The sequence below is a fragment of the Xenopus laevis genome, chromosome 3S, assembly GCF_017654675.1.
Source record: "Xenopus laevis strain J_2021 chromosome 3S, Xenopus_laevis_v10.1, whole genome shotgun sequence".
NCBI lineage: Eukaryota > Metazoa > Chordata > Amphibia > Anura > Pipidae > Xenopus > Xenopus laevis.
In genome coordinates, this window is record NC_054376.1 from 103,597,494 (window position 1) to 103,615,094 (window position 17,601).

The window sequence follows — 17,601 nt, forward strand, 5'->3', positions numbered from 1 at the left end:
GAACTAGAAATTCCCACTAAAATTTGACTGTTATGAAATGCTGGAAGTTGCTGTTACTAAATGGCTGGTGGCTGCAGATTGGACATGAATGACATATCTACTGGTAATTGTTCCACATATATTTTCCCCACGCAACCTGATATGATGTTTGGAGACAAAAGACCAATATGTCCTCTATTTTTTACCCTATAGCTGGTGCCACAAATATAAATAGGTTGCTAAAAGTGGTCCCTTGTAATCAGCACCAGGCGTTGGTACTGGGGGTTCTAGTGACCTGACCTCACTGCTGATATCTAAGAGAGTGATAGTAGTGCCAAGTATCACATTGCGTTGAAACAACAGTGTGGTCTCTGTGCAGTGCTGGTCATCATTTACAGACAGTGGGCAAATCTGTACCTGGGCGGTAACCCATAGAAACCAATCGGTGATTTGTTTTTTACAGCAAGCTGCAGGTTGAGCTCTGAACGTAATTATCTGATTGGTTAGTGCCCAGGTGCAAATTTATCCACTGTTTATTTATGACGTCCACGTGTTTCCCAAACAATTACTAGCAAGTTTTTCTCAAATTGGCTGCAGTGTCCTAATATGTATAAAATACTCAACACGCATGTGGCTGTAGCCAACAAAGCATGTCGTAGGGCAAATTAAGTGGCCCATAAAACTGGCCTTAAAACACAGAGGAACTTTTCTTTTTACACACGATTTTAACCTCAAACACAGCTCTCAATGACACAAAGTTTATTAATAATAAAATAATTATAGCAATAAATAATGTGTTATGATGTCAACAACATTACAGGACTGTATAAAATTACATTAGGTCGCTTAACAAAATGGACTAGTGGCATAAATTATGTACAACACAAGGCAGGAAAGGTGATGGCTAAAAAAAACAAACAAACAAAAACAAAAAGAAACCAAAAACAGTATCTCTCTGCACTGGAGTAGGATACTTTGAGTGTGTATATAGGAAGTGTGTCCATGTGTACGGATTCGTCTATATCTATATGTGTGCTTAAGGAAGAACAATACAATAAATATTGCATTAAATATGTACATGAACAGCAACAACTGACCCAGTAGGAATACATGTAAACAAACAAAAACATTTAACATCACACAAACCAAAGACCCGCACACATTCGGATGTATACATCAATATATGAACACACCTGTGCACCATATATGTGTAAATCCACACATGCACACACACACACACACAAACACACACACACACACCATGGCAGCAGTATTCCTTATATAACGATAAGGAAATATATCCTTGTAATATGAAATAATAATTATATATATCATGCATGCTGAGGTGATTGGTTGAACAAGACATTCAATGTTTTGCTTGGATTCATATCGGCGCAGGATCATGCTTCTTTTTTTCCCTTATTCTCTTGTGTTGGCTTTCAGGTGGGAACCCAGAGAGGAACGGGGAAGACAATATAATGACCCTACATGTTGTACACACTATTAGGTAGCTTTAGTGATAACCCAACATCTCAGTTAAATAATTTAATCAGCAGAGCCAAACGTCTTCAGAGATATTCGAGATTTACTATAATTAAAATATAAAACAGTATTTAATTGTGTAAATAGGAAACTATGATATCTGCTCCCTCCTCTCCTTGGGAGCTAGTGATACAGCTGAGGAATTCCAGCACTTATTGCAGGCATAGCTTTGCCTTCATGAATGGTTAATACCTTGGAATGTCCATAGAAAGTGTATGAAGGGCTTCTCACCAGAAGGGCAACTGGAGCATTCTGATGGAAGTTATTCTTTCACCTTCGGATGTCTGATAAACCAGCCGGCTCATCAGCCCGTTCCATGGCATTAAATGACAGTTTTGGGCTGTAACCAGTCTTGGCACGGGCATGAAAATTGGAATGTGCTTTGATATTTTTATCCTTATCATTTTTGGAGGATTTGGCACCATCACGTTCTGCATCACCCTGAGAAGGAGGCTCACTGTGGCTGCGGAAAGGTTTGATGGGGTCTCCTTGTTTTTTAGCTGGACTGGGGCTCAGCACAGCAGCACTATCTCCCTGCATGGCAGAGGTACAAAAGCTTAGGATATAACAGAGGCTTCCCCAGTTCTGAGTGCACTGTGACTGCACACTGCGTGTAATGGCATCTCTCACTTCTTCTCCACAGGTCAGCAGCAGGTTCACTAAGTCAACATAAGGCCTGAAAAAAAGATACAGGTGTTCAATAATCTCAGTACGACCCTTACACCGTCATTGTAAAGGGAAAATAAACTTTCTCCATAAGTACAGTGCAGACTATAATTGTAAAATGCATGGCATTGGCATGGAAATAGTAGTCTGAAAAATCCTTGTAGACATTACAGAGGGAGTTTACATATATTTAGGACAGATTTAAGAATTTTTATTCCAGCCCCAAAATAATAATTCCAGGCAGTCTCCTAGAATTGCAAAGCAGAGGTCTCCAGCCCTTGATGCACAGGCTACACTACAGTAACGTAATTGAACTCTTTGTTTTCCTCTTTAGAGATTGTCTAGAGATTCCAAAATGTTACAGCTTGTATTAGTTGGAAAGGACACTTGGTGACCTACTCACATTGAATCCTTCACTGGTGATTTGCTGTCCCTCACATAGCACCTCCCTTTGAAGTTAGTAAATGCATGATAAAAGCCTTGTTATCCCATGATATCTTATACTCAGAATGTAAGCTAAGGTCTTATTACTAACGAGGGATGCTCCGAATCCAGGATTCAGTTTGGGATTCGGCCAGGATCCAGCCTTTTTTCAGCAGGATTCGGCTGAATCCTTCTGCCTGGCTGAACCGAATACTAATTTGCATATGCAAATTAAGATAATGATGGTTAAGTGCACTTTATAACCGTGGATAATTGTAACTTAAGGGCAGATTTATCAAGGGTCGAATTTAGAGGGTTAAAAAACCCCTCGAATCCGACCCTCGAAGTGAAATCCTTCGAATTTGAATACAGAATTTGAAAGATTTGACGCAAATACTTAGATCGAATGATCCAATAAAAAATCGTTTGATCGAACAATAAAATCCTTTGAATCGAACGATTTTAAGCGATCGATCAAAGGATTTTTATTAGATCAAAAAAAGGTTAGAAAAGTGCTGGGGAAGGTCCCCATAGGCTAACATTACAGCGCGGTAGGTTTAAAGTGGCGAAGTATGAAGTCGAATTATTTTTTAAAGAGACAGTACTTTTTAGTTCGAACGATTTTTAGTTCGAATTGTTTGAATCATTCGATTCAATCGAATTTGACTAATTCGATGGTCGAAGTACCCAAAAAAAATACTTGGAAATTCAAATTTTTTTTCATTCGAATTCTTCACTCGAGTTTAGTAAATCTGCCCCTAAGTGTTAGCAATCTGGATGTACCGAATCCACTTTTCTTCACGAAAGATTCGGTTAAAAACAAAACCGAATCTGAATTCTAATTTGCATATACAAATTAGGGGTGGGGAGGGAAATCGAGTGACTTTTTGTCACAAAACAAGGATGTAAAAAATGTTAACCCCTTCCCACCCCTAATTTGCATATGCAAATTAGGATTTGATTCGGTATTCGACCAAATCTTTCAAGAAGGATTCGGGGACTCGGCTGAATCCAAAATAGTGGATTTGGTGCATTCCTATTGCTAACACTTAGTTACAATTATCCACGTCATAAAGTGCACTTAACCATCATGATTTATTCCATTTTGTATCTCATGTTCTTTTCCTCTTTTCACTCAGCAACTCGGTGAACATCAGGTGTCAGAATATGCTAAGACCTTTTAAATATGCCAGCGGGCCTTGACGCAGGGAACAGTGTGGATGCTGAGCCACTGCTAATGACCACTCTGTGCCACCGGCTTAGAAATCCCGGTAACAAGAAATCCAGGCTGCAGTGGCCAAGAATTGAGCTTGGCAGAAGCACAACTCTCTGTGATCATCGTCACTTACTCATGTAACAGGAGGTCTTTGAAGTGAATCATCTCCACAATCACTTGGACATTTTCCTTGGCAGCAGAGCAGAGGTCGTGCTTGACATAACATTCCCGCTGCAGCTGGTACACCATCTCCTTTATGGCGGGGCACTTACGGCTGATGCAGCTGAACTTGTGTCTCAGTGCATGAGCTTTGCACTTCAGAGCATCTTTTATAAATGACTTCCCCTGCAAAGAAATTGATTGTGCCAGTTAGTTTAGCTAGGGAGCTATCGTTATACTCAATGAAACACAGTTAGCGCCTGTATGATCTGCAGCCATTGTCCGCAGTCTACCTCAGATTGTCAAACTTTTAAATTAACCACATTCATTCCATGCAAACTTTATTCCAGTTATCCCAAGAGGGTGGGAGCTGACTCCCAAAATGCCTGCTCATCAGTAAACAAAACCTTTTCTGCACTTCCAAGGGGACACCTTGGTTATTCGTATGTGTTACAAACTAAATTTTTTTTGTATTATAATAATTATTTTATTTACCTGAGCATCAAATTTCCCAGCGTTGTGTAAGAAGGTCATGCAGATCTCGTGCAATCCTCGGATCTCACATGAATTGTTCTCGAAGCATTCAAAGACCCCACATCCGACATCTCCTGCACTCACCAGGCAGTGCTGTATCTCAGCTGCAATAAAAGCAGTCGCAGATTAAAACAGACCCACAGTATGACAACATAAAGGTATGTGACATTTATTTACATGGAAATTGTAAACAACATTGGACATTTTTGCTTCTCCCGGTAGTCAATGAAAAGTTCAGTGGTCATAAATGAGCAGTAGACTACACTCCAGTTATAAAGGCCAAAGAACATTCATACTTCAGACTTTTCATAGTGCATACTATAAGCTTTGTGATGGGTTATTATTTATAACACACCCTACTTGATATGACTCTTATATTGGGACACCACCAGTTCAGTTTCTGAGCCCTATGCATTAACACTTGTCCTGTCATCATGCTATAGGAACAATTAAAGTCACCGCACATGTTGTTTCCAGTTGTGATGTGGTGTTTAAATATATTTAAAAAAAGTTAGAGCATAGATAATGTGTGACATAATGTATAAGAACACCACCAACACATATTACATTGGTTACCGAAGAGAAAAAAAAACTGCCAGACAAAGGGGCCTACACAGGGTTCAATAGGAAAAGGTTGAGAGATATATAAAAGGGGTTATTTGAATTGACATAAGGATATAGGTGTGTTTGGGTGACAAAAAGAGGGGCCCAAGGACTTTCTATTGTCTCTTTTATAAGTGTTATGCATCCTAAGGTCTTTTTTGGCATCTCTACTGAGGAATTTAAAAAAATGTTAAAAAGTGGTGGCTATTTTTTTGTCGTATGTACAACCTTTTTTGAAAATGTCGTATGCACAACAATTTTACAGATTTTTTTTCTGCCACCATAATAAAAATGTCGATAGGTTTTTATAGTGCAATAACATTTTTTCTTTACTGTGTATACAACACTTTTGCAAATTGGGGGGGCGTTACTACAAATCCATAAAACAGTAAGTTAGCTTCTGTCAATTTGTCATGCTTACAACATTTTTACAATTTGGAGGCACTGTAGCAGGAAGTGGGCCTCATCCTCCACTGCCTCCTGGTCACATTACTGGCACAGTCTGCACCATGTGGGCCTGTACGTCTGTCTGTGCAGTCCCAGTTCAATCTCCATGAGTGTGGGTCCCTGATATGTCTGTCTTTGGGGTTCTGTAGCCTTTGCACATATGGGACCAGTATTATGTATTCAGGGAGTTTGAGATTTCCTTCCTCCAATCACAGATGTATTGCTATTGGGATTTGTTTATTGTTTGTGGCCTTTTGTCAGTTGGTGGGAGTCTTGGATGGGCAGAGTGCGAATCATTTGTTTCAGGGCACATGGTTTGCCCTGAGTCTCGTTGTTCGTCCAGGCTTTATGGTGGTAGCTCATGGTGCTGCGGTTCTGTAAGTGTGCCCAGCCCTCTTCTGTATGGCAAACAGTAGGGGAAATCTGCCCAGCTTGGCCCGACAGGCATAGTCGAATAGGATTGGAGTGATTACACTGTCAAATACTATAGAATATAGAAGGAACTTCACTTCAGTGTCATTCAGTTTCAGTCCTTGTGCCGAGGAGGAATCGAAGGCTGCTGCTAGTTCATTCATGTATATATTAAATAGCGTTGGACTGAGGTTGCAGCCCTGTCTGGGACTACTGGGTTCTCTTCCTGTTAACCTTGACGATGGATTGGTTCTTAATACTGTATATGAGCTTCATATGTCTTCCCTTCTATTCCACTCTCCAGAAGTCTCAGAAATGAACCTGGGTGCCAAGTTGAAAACCTTTCTGAAATCTACAAAACAGGCAAATGTTTTTCCATGTTTTGTATTATGGACATGGTCCCTGATGAGGCTGTGCAGGGAGTAGATGTGATGGCTGATGCAATGGTTTGGCATGAACCCTGCTTGGCTTTGGCTGAGGACATTAAAATGATGTCCTTGGAATCCCACGGTAACGTAATCCGTGTCCTACTCACGTTGCACTTGTACTCTCCAACTCTCCCACTTTTCCATTTCCTACAACAGACACATGCTGGAAATCCGTCAGGTGATGTTTTGTTAAGACTGGAATGCAAGCAATGTCTGGGGGCTCAAGGGACAGAACTTTAGTCTAGTTTTAGTGACATATTGTTTCCATACCCTGTTCTAAGCATGCAACTAGTTCCAGTAAAACCTCTTTTATTGTTTGTTTTTTTTTGTTTTTTCAATCCTTGAGGTTAAGAAATGCATGCATGAATGGATTTGTTCATATGGAAGTTATGCCCAATGCAGCTGTACTTACTCAGGTCATCTGTAATTGCATTTATACCAGCATCATGAATTTATTTCCTGAACGTTTTTAATTCCTGATGCACCCCTGTTCATCCAGAATAGTTATTTATTTGATTGTGACACCATAGGAATCCTATGTTCAGGAAAAGGGAAGCATGTGGCCAGCCTGCCAGAGAGACAACGGCTGCTTAGACTGGTTGCCACCTTTATACTTGCAGAAATAGATCAATATAAAAATAAATATACAATTTGAGCTTAATATTTTTCTTGTACAAATCCATAGGGAAAAGAGAAAGTGAAAGTTTAAACAGAACATCACAGAAATGTAACACATTGCCCAAAACAAACGTACAGCTGTGTTGTTCTTTTAGATTATAATGGAGGGATTATAATCAAGATCACAGAGGGTGTTTCAGAGTGTCTTGATGCCCAACAGGGCTGGGCCAAGGGGTGGGCAGGGTAGGCAACCGCCTAGGGTGCAATCGCTGGGGCGGCACACTTCTTGGGGAATTTTTTTTTTTTTTCATTTTTACTATTCTGTTCACTTGACCTTTATTAAAAGGTCAAGGAAAGTCTAAAATAGAATAAGGCGAGAAATGCTGTATTTTGTATGCTAAACATAAACATGAACTTACTGAACCACAAAGCCTAATCAAACAAATGATTTATGCTTTCAAAATTGGCTACAGGGGGTCACCATCTTGTAACTTTGTTAAACATCTTTGCAAGACTAAGACTGTGCACATGCTCAGTGTGGTCTGGGCTGCTTAGGGATCGTTATAAACAAAGCTGCTTGAGTTCTGCATAGCTGGGAAGTAAGGCGAGGGCTCCCCCTGCTGTTCATAAGTATGATTGTTTCCCTGCTCAGCAGTTAGGGACCGTCTGACAATTCCTATCCACAGCAGTAAATGAAGGGAGAATTTCACTGCATACAGTCAGGTTTCTTATAAAAACAGTACACATTTTTTAATTAAAGTATATTGGAGATAGGTTTCTTTTTCATTAAAGAAAGTAAAAATGGGATTGTATTTTTTTGCCTTTCCTTGTCCTTTAACGGCATTATAAAAATCACATGCCCCAACCCCCTCTGGGGTTTGTTTTAGCTGGTTTAAATTCTGAAGGCGCTCCCCCACCCTGGAGCATGACTTGGCGCCTTCCATGCTGACGCGCTAACATGCATGCACAGTAGGCTGCAGCACCTGACGACTCCATACATCGGGCGCCAGTCATGTCATTGCAATGGATTGGTTGGGCAGCAGCAGAGAGAACCTGTGCACGCTAGAGGGAGAACTCATGCTGAAGACCTGTCCTGCTGGTGCTGGGTTTGGGCTTTTATGCTGGCTGGCACAGGTACAGATCATGAGGGGCTTGGGCCTGCCGCCTTGGGGGAAATATTGATGGCTGCTGGGCTGGTACAGGTACAGGTGGGGGTGTGGGCTTGGGCATCAGTATTGAGGGATATGGCTAGGCTAATTGTTGGCTGCTGGTACAGATGGGGGGGCTTGGGCCTGCTGCCTTGGGGGCTATATTGATGGCTAATGGCTGCTGGGCTGGCACAGGTACAGGTGGGGCTTGGTCAGTGTTGATAGATGTGATAGATGTGGGCTCATTGGCTGCTGGCACAGGTACAGATAGGGGGCTTGGGCCTACCATCTTGGGGCAATATTAATGACCTTATTTTTGTTTGTAAACATTACATATTTATATAAATGAAAAGTGTGATTTCATAATTCGTTTTCTTTTATTAAAAAACCACAATGGTAAGGTGGGAAATGCAGAACGGGGGGGGGGGGGGGGGTGTGTGCTGCTGATTGGAACCCTTGCCTAGGGAGCCAAACTACCTTGGGCCAGCCCCAATGCCCAATGATATCCATCTTGGTGGACTGTAGCATAATGCTTGGAATTTACCTCCTTCCCTTGAATCTTAATGGAACCCACTTGCATACTCAGGGGGACTTTACTGAGAACATGTTAATGGCAACGAAAGAGGTTGGGCTCTACAAAACCTGACACTATGGAATTAGTGTATGCTTTATACATCTGCTGTCATTTCTAGCATGGAGACTGGTTTCTACTATTAGTAAATCAGCGCAAAATAAGCCCAATGATATCCATCTTGGTGGATGGTAGCAGAATGCTTGGAATTTACCTCCTTCCCTTGAATCTCAATGGAACCCACTTGCAAACTCAGGGGGACTTTTGGGTCGGGTGATTATCAGTCAGAAATAGGAGTTTAAAGGAGAAGGAAAGGTACAGAGGCATTTTATTGCCAATAGATTAGCTGCAATAGTGCAAGCTAGAATGCTATATTTATTCTGTAGAATGTTTTACCATACCTGAGTAAAAAGCTCTAAAAACTCTCTGTTTGTTTAGGATAGGAGCTGCAGTATTAACATGGTGTGACATCACTTCCTGCCTGAGTCTCTCCCTGCTCTGGGCTCAGATTACAGTAGAGAAGGGAGGGGTGGGGGAAGAGGAACAAACTGAGCATGCTCTTGCCCAGGGCAATGAGGTTTAAGCTGAAGGCAGGAAGTCTGATACAGAAGCCCATGTGTACACAATAGAAGGAAAGAAATGCAGTGTTTCTTTTGACAGGGGACTGAGAGCAACATTACTTTGGGGGTTTACTGGTATATTTAGATGGACCTTTCTGATAAGGCTTACTTAGTTTTAACCTTTCCTTCTCCTTTAATGAATTAAAGGAAGACAGGTATTACAAGTATTACAAATATACCAGCCATGTCATTCCTAGTCCTTCCATACTTGGCCAGCACAGTAAATTCCCCACCCCAATCCCTGCACCTATCACAACCAGTTCCCTCCCTAGGCCCTGCCCCCCCAACCCACCCTATCCTTTCCTTCAGGTATGTCCCATTACCTCACCACTCCACCCTCTCATGGGGGGCAAGCACTGGTGTTTCTCCACCACCCATTTGTGACCTCATGCCAGACCCTGGGTGACAACGAACTCATCTGTAATTTATAGAAGGTGTGAGCCATGCGTATGCTGTAATGTTGTGTAGCACAGTAACAGAAGAGCTTGTCTGAGGGAGTTTCTAAGTAACACAACCTCATAAATGTTTTAATAACATCCCCTACTCTCTCAGATTACTGAGAACATGTTCATGGTAATGAAAGATGTTGGTCTCTACAAAACCTGACACTATGGAATTAGTGTATGCTTTATACATCTGCCGTCATTCTAGCATGGAGACTGGTGGCTACTAGTAGTAAAGATCCGTGCAAAATAAGCTTCTACATTCCTTGAGTAGCTCTCAGTGCAGCCCTGGTGCATCTTGTGCCACCGCTGGAACAATAATCTCTTCTTCTTCAAAAATAAATGATTTTTAGCCCAAATGTTTTGGTTTCTCATTGAATTCTTGGCTGCACATAGCACTCTGCTGGCCTCTAAATGGCTTAATGAAATAAACATTCATAGAAATCAAATGCTGACAGTATTATTTTAATCACGGTTTTATGAAAGAGCATTAGTTCTGTAGAGCAATGAAATAAAATAGGACCAAGCACCAAGTTATAGTGGTCGTTAACCTTTTGGTCTCCTGTGAGAAATAAATGCATTTTCTCTGGAGATCCTGAGGCTTGTGGTCAAACACCAGCAGTTGGTAGTGCACAAAAATGATGGGGCTCAAAAATGGCTCTTGGGGGCCAATGGTGGCACATTGTATCACAGCACATCTTAGAACACATGTTCTATGGTTTTTAATGCCAATATCCTGCAGGCTTAGGGTGTCTTTACCTTCAGAACAAAGAATAATTAACCCTTTCCCCCTTTCAGTCTAGCTGAAGTCGCATGACCTAAGGTTCAGATTTGGTTTGGCTCATCACAAAGGATTTAGCTTAATCTCAATCCTGTACAAAAATGCAGATATTTGGTCAAATCTTATTAGTTTTTTGTCCAAAAACAAAAGCACAATATCCATCATGAGCAATAGGTTTTCAACTGTTAGAGGCAGGTTTATCAAAGGTCGAATTTCGAATTCATGTGATCTTTTTTAAACTCTAATAAATTAGATTTTATTCAAAATTCGATTGGGGGGTTATTAAAAAAGATCGAATATCTAAAACTCGGATAAATTTTACTGACCCGAAAACTTCAACCAAACTTGATTCACTTTTTTTCTCTGAAAAAAACTTGAATGTCAAAAACTTGAAGGCTAGTAACAAATTGCTACCTGGACCTCTCCCATTGACTTATACATGAACTTGGCCGGTTTTAGGTGGCGAATAGTCAAATTCGAGTTTTTAAAGGGCCAGAGTATGATAAATTTCAAAATTGGAATTTGAATTAAAACTTGTATTGCGTTTGGATGATTTACAATTCAAATTTGAGAGTTTTGACCATAACATTTTCAATTCAACCCTTAAAGGGATTGTTCACCTTAAAAGTAACTTTTAATATGATGCAGAGAGTGATATTGTGAGAGATATTTTGTTTTTAGACTGGGTCAGTGAACCCCATCTCAAAGCTGGAAAGAATCAGAAATAAAACTGTAAATAATCCAAAAACTATAAAAAAAAAAAAAAATGAAGACCAATTGAAAAGTTGCTTAGAATTTGACATTCTATAACACACTAAAAGTTAACTTAAAGGTGAACCACCCCTTTAATAAATCTGCCCCTTAATGTAGGAAAGCAATATGGCAGCTCTTCTTTATATATTCATTTGGAAGATGCTGAGAAGATCATTATATAAAAAGTATTATAAACTCATTTGCCTTAATTAGATTGCTGGGGGATTTTTTTTTGCCTACAGGACCTCAGTACCAGTCTTTTTTGAAACGTTACTAGCAGATAAGAGAATATGTAGCCATTCAGGTTTGGGGTACAGGTGTGGGTGCACAAACATGCTCACTGATCATCAGACCCTTGCAACGGACCATAGATTAAAAATGTAAAATATTTACAACTTGGAAAATTTAAAATTCACCTCCATGCCTACAGGGTGCCACAAGTACCTAACCTTTTGTGCACATGTGCATTCTAAGCAGACACACACTCACACGCAGCAGATGAGAACATTAATATTCCTGTGCCGAATAAAGCACAATTCAAGAAAAGGAGACATTTCGTCATCACCCACATGCCGCTTTAAATCAGCTTGTACTTCGCAATGGGAACCGGGCTGTGCTGCTTGTGTTGGCATCTGAAAGGAAGCCGTTCCCAAAACCATGTGCTGCTCCAGCAAGCTGAGAAATGGACAGAGATCTGATTCACATGTGAGTGTCCCTGAAGGGCACCGGTGCCAAAGCAACAGACAGGGAAGGGGAGTATTGGAAGAGGGGAGTGGCAGCAACCATCCACCCCCAGAGAAATTCATAGGAGCTACAGAAAAAGCTTATTTTGTGGCTATTTCTTATTGTTGATGGACAACCTGTGGCCTCCCAGAGGCACTCCAGGAACCCCCGTCAGACTTGGACTGTCAGAATGGTAGTGAAACTTGAAGTTCCACAATATCTGGAGGGACGCAGGTTGCCCATGCTTGCATATTAGCTATTTTCGCTAGAAAACAATCAATTTCATGATGAATAATGATGTGCCAATCATTATTAATAACTAGTGTTAGCAGTATTTTCTGATCCTGTCTATATAGTGTGTATATAGTGAATAAAGTACCCCCTATTATAAAATATAAGGATATTATAAGTCACAGAGGAGTTCCATGACTATATAAAAGCATGAGGCCTCATGGAACTCTGAGGTTACTTCTAATATCCTCATATTTTCCAACAAGGAGTACTTTATTTATTATAATACACAAGTTTTAGAGAGTCATGTGACAAAAATGACATCACTACTCACCGTTTATAACTGATGACATCACTTCTCACCGTTTATAAGGATATCATTTACATGATATTCATGGCTCTTGTGTATTATATGATGTTATTAAACTTCTAAAACCATTACCTTGAGCTATATAGTCCCCCGGGGATTCTAATTTAGACTGTGTAAATGGTTTTGAATATGAAATCCCACAGCCCAAAGAGAAAGAATACTTGGCATGCAGTCGGAAATGGAATGCTGATACTTATTATGGGAAAGGGAAACCACTTGCTAGAAATACCAACGGCTTTCAGTGTAAGTTGGACGGATTCTTTTGTGAAATGTTTCCGACGATATTTGTCACTACTATTATTCGTGATTAATCATAAGCTTGAGGTGCTTTTCATTTGCGGACTCCTTTCCCCGGGCCAAAAGGAAAACAAAAGAGAGAAAGAAAGAGAGATTGTAAGCTCTTTGGACATATAGATCCAGATCCGTTGCTTCAGGATTTATGGCAAAGGTAAAACTGACTCACTGGCGCACATTTACTGTTGGTCGAATATCGAGGGTTAATTAACCCTCGATATTCGACCTTCGAAGTTAAATCCTTCGACTTCGAATATCGAAGTCGAAGGATTTACCGCAATTCGTTAGATCGATGTTTAAATCCTTTGAATTGAACGATTCGAAAGATTTTAATCCATCGATTGAACGATTTTCCTTCAATCCCAAATTGCCTAGAAAGCCTATGGGGACCTTCCCCATAGGCTAACATTGGTGCTCGGTAGGTTTTAGGTGGTGAAGTAGGTGGTCGAAGTTTTTTTTTAAAGAGACAGTACTTAGACTATCGAATGGTTGAACGATTTTTAGTTCGAATCGTTCGAATCAAAGTAAAAGTTGTAGTCGAAGGTCGAAATAGCCAAAAAAATACTTTGAAATTCTAAGCATTTTTCCTTCTAATCCTTCAATCGAGCTTAGTAAATGTGCCCCACCTTGAGGCCTGTATTTCCCTGCACTAAGGCACCAAACTGTAAGCTCTAAGGATCAGGAACTGAAAGCAGTGCAAGAAAGGCGCTATAGGATTAAAGAGAACGGCTTTGTTACCCCTCCTCCAGCTTCAGGGATAATGCAATAGCTCCCTTTGGGTGCAAGTGTTTTTAAAAAAAAAAAAAATATGTACACACGTGAATACCTTCTATTTATAAATAAAATGAATACAGGTATGGGACCTGTTATCCAGAATGCTCGGGACCTGGGGTTTTCCAGATAACGGATCTTTCCGTAATTTGGGTCTTCATGCCTTAAATCTACTAGAAATTCATGTAAACATTAAATAAACCCAATAGGCTGGTTTTGCTTCCAATAAGGATTAATTAGACCTTAGTTTGGATCAAGTATAAGCTGCTATTTTATTATTACAGAGAAAAAGGAAATCATTTTAAAAAATTTGGATTATTCGGATAAAATGGAGTCTATGGGAGACAGCCATTCTGTAAATTCGGAGCTTTGTGGATATCAGGTTTCCGGATAAGGGATCCTATAGCTGTATTAATTGTTATGGTGCCCTCTATTCAAATGTTTGGGGCAAACTCCTCAAAGTATCCTGGAACCGAGAAATGTCACTGGCATGTTTTAGAAAGAGCAGTCAGGACATTTCTTGTAAAAGTTTTTCTCAGCTTTGTTGTCAGACACAACACCAACATATTTACTACTCTGGGGACTTTTTTTTTCCCTCCTTTGCAGAAGAAGCAAGACCATTAACCCTGCAATCCCCCAGTGAGGAGAGAGAGAGTAACATTCCTTCCCAGGAATCCACAGGCAGCACGTGGTTTTCTAGAGAGCCCTGTAACTCAACCGGGATGATACTGTAACATCTGACAATCACATACATTAAATCACAGCGCTTGTCATCAGGCAGCTCATAATGATCCACTACTGGAAAGCATGGCTTTCTAAACAAGGCTGTATTTTGGAGGGGACAGGACTTCAAATCCCAGCATTCCCAGTTGCTGCCGTAGTTCTGCTACAGTAGAAGAGCTGTAAACTTTTCTAAAAACACAATTTTTACCACGTTTAGGCAAAAATCAAGCAGTAAGATAACGGGACAGTTTTCATGCATGAAAATAAAAATACTATTGAATTCAAAAGTGATTTCAAGTAACACAATGCCTGTTTTAAAGCTTAAATAGTGTACTGGCAGATCAGTAATATGTGTTGCCAATGGTTCCTACAGGCGCATTTATTTTTTATTAAGCTGTGAAGGTGACTTGTATCAGGTATGTATTTATTTATATAGGGCTACCGAGCACACAGCAGTGTACATTTTTACAATAGAGTGATAGCACAAATAAATATAAATATATACCAAGTAACTGAGATAAAGTGTTAACACCTTAAATCAGGCATGCCCATAGTTTACTAATGCGAGATCTACTTTTAGTGATGTTGTCCCATTATGATCTGCATCCCGAAAAGCATTCTGTTCCATGGAAAATATTACTTAAATATGGATATATGGGAAAATGTGTATTGCTATATTTAACAAACAATAGTTCTTATGTAATTTTAACATAATAAATATCTGAATGAAAAGTATGAAGTAGGAGGATGATTTAGACAAGCTGTTGCTTGACAGTGTTTTGAGATCTACTGATCACCAGCTGAAGGTCTAATGATCCGAATCTACCTTTTGGGCACCCCTGTCTTCAATTATATAAGAGTCCCTGTCCCATAGAGCTAACACTCTAAAGATGAAGGAGTTCCCCGGTCATACCTGTGTTCTGCAGGGAAAGTCGTCCTTTTTGCTGTCCAGGCAGCTTGTCTCTCTCCTGAGCGTTTTCAGGCAGATCTGTAGCATCTGTTCCAAAGGCTGCGCTAAAGCTTGCGAACACCAGCCCCAGAGTTACCAGTCTGTTGAGAAGTTCTACGCACATGGTCTTGTGTCTCTTTAAACCTTAACACTGTTCACTGGGTGCCTGTGAGCGACTGAGAGAGAACGATCAGCTTGTACTGCTGCAGCCCTGTCCCTAGCTCTTCTCACTGAGAGTGCAACTTGATCTGCTCTCCTAGTGCTGGGAATGATTTGGGAGCAGGGAGGGATGGTGCCTCAAATATCCCCTGCAAGCGTTGCTGTCACTTGAATGAAGAAATCAAGCAGGTGTTGTCTTCAGGACCGGCCAATCGGAGTGGCAAACTGGGTTGACAACATTAGTGGGCGGGATTCAGCCCACACTACTACACAGAAGTGGCTTAGAGGTGTCAACTTGCTGCACAGACAGAGGTTTCATATCTTGGTCCCCTTCCTTGCTAGTCACTTCCTTCCCCTCTCTGTTTTATATGAGGGGAACAAGTACATTATTTTCCTTTAAAAACAACCGGTTTAGGGGAAAAACCCCCCCACTAAAGATCAATCTAAAGTAGAATCTTATAGCTGCCAGATATTAGAATAAAATAGGTATCATTCCAAAACTGTGCTCTTGATAGAAACTTGAAAATACTGCATTAAAGTAATGTGTGTGTAAGTAGGGACCTCATTAAAAACAAAAACATTTTTTTGCATAATTAAAGAAAATGTGATTCTAATCAACGTTCAATTTCTTTCATTTCATAGTATCCTGTGAATGAAACAATGGGAGATGGGGTTCTCTTACATACATATAACAGGGGACCTTTGTACTATAAGGGCTAACAGCAATTGCTTTTAGAACTTCACCCAAAAATAGGAAAACACCAAATACAAGTACTAAAAGGTATACAAATCTAAAAAATAAAATTAAAGGAGAACTAAAGCCTAACTAAAGAAGTAGGTTATAAATGTTGTACATTATTTTTTGGGTGGCTGTACCTGTCTAAATCAACCACAGCTCTTTAGCAGTAAAGATTAGTGCCCCTGAAGATACCCTATTAGCTCCCCATCTTCTTTTCTGCTGATGCACTGCACATGCTGCTGTCAGTTACTGAGTTTAGGGACTATCTCAAAATATACAGTACACATAGAATAGAAATGCCACAATATAAGTAATAAATACAGATAATTACTACATGGCAGCACAGAACCCAGTGCAATTAGCATCAGAATTTAATAATCAGCCCTGTAGCATCAGTTTATATTACAGACCAACCTCATTTTCTGCTTGATAATTAGTGACAACCCCTAAGCTTAGCTTCTCCACAGCTGCTCAGAGCCCACTGAGCATGTGAGTGTCACAGACACTTTCCAAGATGGTGACCCCCTGTGACAAGTTTGAAGTCCTGGATCATTGCTGCTATTGACAAACTGAAACTTAAGGCTGGTGCAATAAGTTCATTATATAAAATTTGGCATTTTTAGCCATTCATTTTTAGGGTTTACGTCTCCTTTAAGCCTTGCATATATTGCAAAATAAAGCTTCATGTAATAATCCTGGTACAGGTATGGGATCAGTTATCTGGAAACCCGTTATCCAGAATGCTCCGAATTACAGAAAGGTCATCTCCCATGGACTCCCTTTTATTCAAATACTCCAAATTTTTAAAAATGATTTCCTTTTTCTCTATAATAATAATACAGTACCTTGTACCAGATCCACAATAAGATATAATTAATTATAATGGACTTATTGGAAGCAAAATCAGCCTATTGGGTTTATTTAATGTTTACATGATTCTCTAGTAGAGTTAAGGCTTGAAGATCCAAATTATGGAAAGATACGTTATCCGGAAAGCCCCAGGTCCCGAGTATTCTGGATAACAGGTCCCATACCTGTACATTGTACATGATGCAAAATAAGATATAATTAATCCTTATTGGAAGCAAAACCAACCTATTGTATTTAGTGATGGGCGAATTTGTCTCGTTTTTGACGCCGGTGCCCGTTTTTTCGACGCCGGCGCCCGTTTTTTAGGAAAATTTTTTTTTGACGCCGGCGAATTTTTTGCCGCAAATTTTTGCTGGCGTTTCGCGCAAATTTGCAGCGAATTCGCGCCTGGCGAATAAATTCGCCCATCACTAATTGTATTTATTTAATG

The 17,601-nt window shown here is 40.1% G+C and overlaps 1 protein-coding gene across 1 annotated transcript; it reads right to left on the reverse strand.

Moving 5' to 3' along the window:
• Window positions 1–717: 717 nt before the first annotated feature.
• On the reverse strand, window positions 718–15,725 carry stc2.S (stanniocalcin 2 S homeolog). Its single transcript, XM_018256137.2, has 4 exons — window positions 15,368–15,725; window positions 4,481–4,623; window positions 3,960–4,171; window positions 718–2,197 (listed from the first exon to the last, which is right to left on the reverse strand). The coding sequence occupies exons 1-4, from the start codon at window positions 15,525–15,527 to the stop codon at window positions 1,792–1,794; spliced, it is 921 nt and encodes a 306-aa protein (XP_018111626.1). The 5' UTR covers window positions 15,528–15,725; the 3' UTR covers window positions 718–1,791.
• Between the last annotated feature and the right edge of the window lie 1,876 nt (window positions 15,726–17,601).